General features: G+C 47.3%; 1 protein-coding gene across 2 annotated transcripts; it reads right to left on the bottom strand.

The window, feature by feature from the left end:
• Positions 1–460: 460 nt before the first annotated feature.
• Positions 461–7,545, bottom strand: LOC104146420 (histamine H3 receptor). Of its 2 annotated transcripts, XM_068955953.1 has the most exons (4): positions 6,365–7,545; positions 5,531–5,576; positions 5,289–5,455; positions 461–2,930 (listed from the first exon to the last, which is right to left on the bottom strand). In XM_068955953.1, exons 1-4 carry the CDS (start codon positions 6,758–6,760, stop codon positions 2,043–2,045), a joined length of 1,497 nt encoding a protein of 498 aa, XP_068812054.1. In that variant the 5' UTR covers positions 6,761–7,545; the 3' UTR covers positions 461–2,042. The 2 variants fall into 2 exon arrangements, with proteins under 2 accessions (XP_068812054.1, XP_068812055.1); XM_068955954.1 differs by lacking the exon at positions 6,365–7,545 and having other exon boundaries at positions 5,531–5,828.
• Between the last annotated feature and the right edge of the window lie 216 nt (positions 7,546–7,761).

Raw genomic sequence — 7,761 nt, 5'->3', positions numbered from 1 at the left:
GGATGATGAAATGGAAGATACTCGTGGGGGAGGCCTAATAACTTACTGTTCACCATCTGTCCTTGAAAAGGCAAATATAATCCTATGAATTCTAAGAATTAGAGTACACAAACTGTTCTACTGCTGTGTATGTCTGTGGTCTGCCTTTATTTTTGGTACGTGCAATCCTGGTCGTCTCACAGGAAAGGATATAAAACTTGAAAAAACTCAAGGGTGGGCAGCTAAGGTGATCGAAGGCAGGAAATGGCCTTACTTTAAAACATGACAACTTAAGCTAGGAATACTCAGTTAGGAGGTACAGAGAAGTCATGAGGTATGGAAAGATCATTAACTTTACCATTCAGCACAGAAGCTACTGTTAGATGAAGCGAAGTATCACAGTGCACTGGAAAAAAGGTGGCTTGTGAAACTACTAGACTGATGTTTCCCTTTACCATGTGTAAAAGGCTACACAGTTAAGTCTCTTGCACAGCTCTTACTTTTATTGAATTCTTACAAAATGAAATTTAAAATATGTATACTTTTGAGATCAATTGATCTAACATGCATTTTGGCTGTGGCACTGGACAATTATGGCTGTTCAGTAACTTATCACTTGTCAGCAAAGGGAAGTTTCTCAAACCATGTAGAAGATGCTCATGAGGGTGGTGATAAATTTCTTACTGTTGGTGTTCAAACTGATACTTCTTGTGCGGGACAGATCTAGACAGCACTCGAGGTCTAGCTATGTGAGTCTCTTGTGGTAGAGGCAGAAGAGCAGGAACCAGAGTATAAGTAACTAAACTTTTTTGCCACCTATGGTCAATAGCAGGGCTGTCAATTTTAACAGACTGTGGGTCATGCTGTTCATAGGCATCATTTTAAAGTGTAGACAGTTGGAGTAATATTCTGTTAAACAATCTATGACTTGATGGATGGATAGATCCAATAGGTGGGCAAAAAACAACACCTTTGTTCCTTTCAAAGTGCAATAGAAATAACAAAAACTAAATTTGGAGTCTGTTTTAAAAATTATTCCAAGGGATGTTTACTTTACGCTCTGTCATAGTGAGATCTCTGTCAGCGCTTACAGATTAATTAGTCTTACTATAGAGTTACAGCAAAAGAGAGAAGAACAATAATACCTGGCAGCTCTCTAAGGAGTAAAAGTTTGACTTATGAGTAAACTCCTGCCCATGCAGCATCCTAGCCCCTCCACTAAGAAGGGTCAGGAATCCCTAGCTAGGCGAGGGAGTTTCCCCTGTAACTTTTCTGGTACGCAAGCTCCCAGCTCTCTGAACTTGTATTGCTGCTCAAACCCCCTTCAGGTTCCTGTCCGTGATTTTTCAGTTCTACTAAAATTCTGCTCTCATTCTTGATCAGCTTTTTCCACCCAAATCTGTGCTCCCTTACCTGCTGGCAATTGCTGAGCTTCTCTAAGAACTTGACTGTTCTGTTGCCTCTTGCCCCATGCTTTTCCTGGTCATTAGTATTTAGTTTTTCCCATTAGTGACCATTTTGTCTGGCTTGCCATTTGGGAAGAAAGCTGTTAATGTTGCAGGGACTGGAGCAGTAGCCTCCCAAAAATAGTATACTACCCTTCACAGCTGATACCCTTGGGAACCTTATAGAGCAGGGTTGGAAGTAAAATATGGCAGGCCTTAGGCTTAACACTTAATGAAATTCCTTACTAGTAATACCTGTAACTATTAAAAGGGAGAGAACCTGAAATCTAACTCTGATATGAACGCTCTACTCTTTTTGGCACTTTTCTTTCTGGTGATGGTGCACTAGACTTCTGCTGTTGGCATAATTTCCCAAAGAGCTTTGACAAATAGCAGCCTTGTTTTAATTACACGTGGTTTCTCCAGCAACATGGATGATTGTATTTCTATGCATTCCTAAATCGATTTACACCTGTATCTACTTTCCAATATTCCCTTGAAGTACCCAGTTCTCATTGCATTTAACATTTACAGGTGAGCACTGAGCCAGTTTATGCTCCCACTGAAAGCAAGATGCATTTTTTTTTTTCCTCAAAGTTGGTATTTGTTCCTTTTTTTTCACATCAAATTATGAGGATGAATTTTGGCTTTTCCTGGACACAGGAGTTTTAGAAAAGCTTTTCGAAAGCTCATGTGGCACAGTGGATATAGAACAGGGTTAATGGCTGAATTCACCCACAGAAGCCAAAACGAAGTTTCATAAAGTGAATGCTGCACACAGTGCCCGTGGCAAGCTGCTCTAATGATCATCAAGAGCGTATATGGAGCCCAGCACAAACCAAAGACGCAGACAATAATTGCTAATGATTTTGCCACTCTTTTATCCCGGGAAAGTCTAAATCTATTTGCCGTGGTGTTAGCAGTGTCCCCTCTGCTTGTGGTGTTGCATACGCTTTCTGTAGTTCTGTATAAACCATTCCTATGTGATTTGGTCTTGACATCTATCTGAAGTGGTGGAAAGTCTTGACTGACATTGAAATTTAACGACTGATGGTCAAGCTTATGTAGGCTGAGCTTTGAAGCCTGTGGTTTAGGGGGAGAAAGGCTGTTTGCTCTCTTCTCATGTTTGAGCCTGTTAGCAGGTTTTACAAAAAATATGGTGTGTTCCCTTTTCTTCCCCTGGAAACTCATTTCACAGTCTTCTTGACCAGGTGATAGGTTTTCATTTCTGAGGGATGTGCGCTTCCTTATGTTGAGGTATATACGTAAGTTAAAGTATGTAACAGTAATGAAAGGTGTAAAGAATTCAATAGTAGATGCAATCATTAGGAAATACCAGTTGTAGAAGAATTCTGCATGACATTCTCCTTCAGGGAGGATGCTTTTTTGGGCAACATGCTCCCAGCTGAGGATGGCTGGACCATAGAGGAGAAAAGCAGCAATCCATACAGTGATCATCTTCAATACTGCATTTCTGGTCATTCCTTTCTGAGCCCTGTAACTCACCTGAGAGAGAAAAGTTAAGTCGTGTATGTTAGTAATACGTCAAACAGTTCCAAGGGAACGTTGGAATACAGCCCCCTCTATTATTTTTGACAGTAATATATTGGCTTGAGGGTGAGGGTCATACCAAGCTTCACTAGTACCAAAGAAAAGGTGTTTCTGCAATATCCATTCCAACAATCAGTATCATCATCATCAAGAAGGCTGTATGTGTTTTGAGATCTTAAAAGCTAGAAAACCAAGGCTTTTCTAAAGCAAATAACACTGCAGTTCCTAGAACCAGTTGTCACCAGTTATGTATTCTGCTGCATTCTGTGCTGCCTGTTTACAGAATATTTAAAAAACATGGCCCCTCAAAAATTCACATATGCATTTTAAATTAAGTGACTTAAACTTCTACAAAGGGATCTGAATTCACAGAATAGTCACGCAAAATCTTACATTCCTGTTTTGTATAGAGATAGCTTTCCATACAGAACTTAAGATGTGAAAGTTGTCAAAAAATTAATGGATAAAAGCTTTTATTTCTGTCTGTGATCTCCTTAATTTCATTCTTTCAGGTATTTCATTCTTTTATGTGCACAACACATTTGCAATTCAGACTTATAGATGAAGTGTTGTGTTTGGCAGAATGCTTTACAGGGAGACTAATTAATTTCTCTTGTTTATAAAGTAGAGAATCTAAGGTGAAAAAAGGTTAAAAGTATTTGTCAGTAATTGTGAGCGAATAAAACATGTAATAGAATTGAGAAGAATCACAAATGAACATCCTGATTCCCAGCATTCTAATTCCTTGGTCTATTGGACAATATGCGTATGATGAATCAGAATTCAGTCTTTCACATCTCTACAGCAGCCAGCACTGTGGACTTTTTGTTTTATTTCTGAAGCAACAAATAATACTACTTTCATTTACAAGCAAGGGATCTGGGTTAGTTTAGTTTTATATGTGAACTTCCCTGCCATTTTGGAACATGGGAGTCTCAAACCTGATTTCTGCATTCAGGGTTCATGTCTACTGCCTGAATCTGCGGACCATGATTTCCCAAGCCAATAGTATTCTAGTAGAATTCCCCAGGCAGCTGAGAAATTCAGATTTCTTTTCTGAATCATGACAAAATTATTAATGATTTCAGGAGCAGCCTTGTAGGAAGATTAAAACTTTCACTGAAATAGAGAATAATTTAGAACTTTGTACGTTTTTGTTCTTATACTGCCCTAACACAATAGGCAGCTTCTGTACTCTTGCTTTGGGAAGGACTTTTATTGATCTGAAACTTTTGAAAGAGACTGAACTTCTTCAGCTAGTAAGTGACCAGTTTCCCTGTTTCTGAAATTATCAAATCTATATATTTGTACTAAGTGTATAGTCATGAGAGTTTGGTTTGTGAAGATAAAATTCACAGCGAATTCAGTACCTAGAAAATAAAGGCATTAAGTGAGGTTTAAGAATTAATTGGTCATTTCTCCCTCTTGAAAAAGAAGTTGGAAAAACACTTGTAAGTTGCATATAAACTGTTTAAGTGATCTTGCAGTCTCTCTTTGTACTGTTTGCTAAAAGTATTATTGCTTCTTAATGTGATTTGTAATGAGCAATGAAGCTAAATAAATGCTTTCAAGAAATGTAGGCGGAACGGGGGCATGACGAATAACCAAGAGCTGCGTGTAGAAAATTGAAGCCTCTTTATCAGCAGATAAAACGTTATTTCAACAGGATCTAAAACACTTAGAGGCTGTATGATCTATGTGAGAAATGAAGTTCGCTTTGGATTTGGAAAGGCCAATCTAATTCTCCTTTGATCACTGCTGTGCTGCATGACCAAGGTAAGGCTCCAGTTATTTCTGCAGCTGTTAAATGGAAATAGCATTTCCTTCCTTTGAAGGATGACAGTGGCTTAATTTGTGTTCTGCCACTTTGGAACTATTCATGGCTGAAGCAGTCCATTACAGCTGCATAATACTTTCTGAACCTCTTCAAGGCATGGCTGGCAAGGAAATAAATGCACACTGCTCCCTTTGCTCTGCTAGAAGCATATGCAAACTGCCCGTTTCTAAAACAAGGTAACTCTTTCCAGTGTGAAAGTGAGAGGCAAGTGTTTTCTCTTCTGGCAAAGCCTTTTGCTCCTGGAAATATTTCCAAGATCAAAGCGAACTATCTAGGTATCCCGTATCTCCTGTGGTGTCTGGGTGAGATCCACTCGGGGTGAGAGCTGGGTGACCTAAGCAGAACGTCCTGCTCTAAGGGGCAGCCTTAGAGCCCCTGCAGACCATCCTCGGTCAGTGTGGCTGCTCCCAGCTCCGTGCTGGGGGCTCTCCTGTCTCCCGGCCCTCCCCAGCTCGGGACCGCTCGCCCAGCCTTACCGCCCTGGTGACAGAGATGAACCTGTCAAAGCTGATGAGGACGATGTTGAAGACGGAGGCGGTGCACACCAGGTAGTCCACCACCAGCCACAGCTTGCACAAGCCCCTGCCGAGCCTCCACTCGCCCGTCAGCACGTAGGGGATGTAGAGGGGGATGCAGAAGGCGCCTGCGGACAGAGCTCGGCAGTGACGTGCGCTCGGCCGCCCGCCCGCCGCCGCGCCTGGCCGCCCGCGGAACTCACCCACCAAGAGGTCGGCGACGGCCAGGTTGAGAAAGAAGAAGTTGCCCTGCGTGCGGAGGCTCCGGTCCACCACGAACGCCAGGATGACCAGGGCGTTGCCCAGCACGGTGGCCAGCACCAGCAGCCCCATGAGCGCCGCCAGCAGCGCCGAGGCGGCAGCGGAGACGGGCCCGCCGCGCTGCCCGCCCGCCGCGCACGCGTTGCCGGCCGCCCGCGGGCTGCCGGAGTGGTTCAGCCACGGCACGTCCTGGCCCATGGCTCCCGGCGGAGAGCCCGCGCCTCCGCCGCCGGCCAGCCCGCCCCTGGCCAGCGCCCGCCCCGCGCGGCCGCCGGCGCCGCCCGCCCCGCCGGGCGCGGGAGGGGCTGGGGCTCGGCGCGCAGCCCACCGGCGCTAACTCCTTGCCGCGGCGGTGCCGCTGGGGCCAAACTTTCCGGAGTCCCCGCCTCTGCCCGGGCTGCCGGCGGGGCGGACCGCGTTCCCGCCGCTCGCAGGCAGGCTGTCTCCCTCAGAGCAGCCCCTTCCGTGAGGCGGCGGGAGGTAACGCTCCCAACGGCCGCCCTGCCGCCCGCGCGCCCCCTCTCCCAACGGCCGCCCTGCCGCCCGCGCGCCCGCTCTCCCAACGGCCGCCCTGCCGCCCGCGCGCCCCCTCTCCCAACGGCCGTCCTGCCGCCCGCGCGCCCCCTCTCCCAACGGCCGCCCTGCCGCCCGCGCGCCCGCTCTCCCAACGGCCGCCCTGCCGCCCGCGCGCCCGCTCTCCCAACGGCCGCCCTGCCGCCCGCGCGCCCCCTCTCCCAACGGCCGCCCGCCGGCTGTTTCTGAGCGAGGCGCCGGACCTGCGGTTGCTGCCGGGAGGGAAGGAGGCCTGCAGGCGGCGCAGTATCAGCGGCAGGCGTTCCTGCAGGCGAGGCTGAGGAGAGCGAGGGGTCGCGGCACGCCGAGCGTGGCCGTGCGCCCTGAGGAGCAGAACCCGCGAGCCTTGGTGTGCGTCCCCCTCGCCTGCCTCGTTGAGCAGCTCTTGCTTTTTTCATGTCTCGTCCAGGCAGTAGCCCACGCTCCTCATGTTCCCCAGCACAGACCGCCCCGCAATACCCCCAGTTTCCTCCCATGGCCTTAACACCGTTTGTTGGTGGCCGGGTATTCCCCGCTGCCTCACTTGTTTTACTTGGCTCACTCCTTGCACAATACCTGCAACTTTTTCGCGTGTCCCATAGGGTCACCGCTACGGTCATGACTTTCTGCCCCCTCTCACCTACCTGACTGGCTGGCGCAGCTGAGAAAGTGGCACTGCAATGTGCTGGGTGGCCATCTGGTACCTCTGCGGATGGGCTTGCTGGCCTTGCGGGGCAGACAAGCCTGCAGCTGTCTCTGCCTTACCTGCTGTGGGAGCGCTAAGAAGGTCTCTGCTGTGCCTGGCTACTTGTTTTCACAAAGCTTAGAGGAGTGCGGTATTTCTGAGCCCCCTCTTTCAAAAACTGGCAGTGGTTTTAGTCATTTAAAGGGCGTTGTGACAAGGATGTCAGAGAGCAAATTCTGTCAGAAAAGGCTGATCTACTTAAGAAGTCAAAGACATGAGCAGCTTCTGGTGAGATGACTGATGCAGCACGGGGCAGGAGGAGTGAGCGCTCAGTGAGCGGCAGAGGCTGCTGAAGCCGTTTACGACTGAAGGGTGAACTAACAGAGGAAATGCAGCCTGCCTCTACTCTTGTGATTTGGCCCACTGGATCGGCCTCTGACTTAAAATATGTGGCCGTTCACAGGCTTCTCCTCCTTTCTTTCCATGTGAGCTTCCTCATGACTGCAGGCAGTTTGGGACTTGCTGCCTTCGGTAGGGCCCCTTTGTGATTAAGGGAAAGCAGAACTTGCTCAAAAACAATCATTGGATGCACATAATCTTAACTTAATTCAGCCTCCATTTCACATGTGGGAAACTCCCCGTTTATAAAAGCAATGAAGATTTGCATAAATCTGCTGTTTGAAATAAAATTCAGGGGCAGTTACAGCAGCATTCTGCAGAGAAAGCTATTCATGTGGACGTCAGGTAAGGCAAGCAGTTCTTTAATAACTTGTCTATTAGTGTCTGAAGTTTAGCGTGAATTCTCAGAGCAATTGTGGGCTGACCTTTTTCCCAGAGAGAAGCACCAAGCCTTTGTCAAGGTTGGAAGAAGAAATTTTAGGCCAGGTTGTCCCTATAAATCAGAAGCTCCACAGAGCAGATTTTACAATTTGCACC

The sequence above is a fragment of the Struthio camelus genome, chromosome 10 (genome assembly GCF_040807025.1).
Source record: "Struthio camelus isolate bStrCam1 chromosome 10, bStrCam1.hap1, whole genome shotgun sequence".
NCBI classification, from domain to species: Eukaryota; Metazoa; Chordata; class Aves; order Struthioniformes; family Struthionidae; genus Struthio; species Struthio camelus.
Note: the sequence above shows the minus strand (reverse complement) of the source record. Positions and strands in the feature narration are given on the sequence as shown.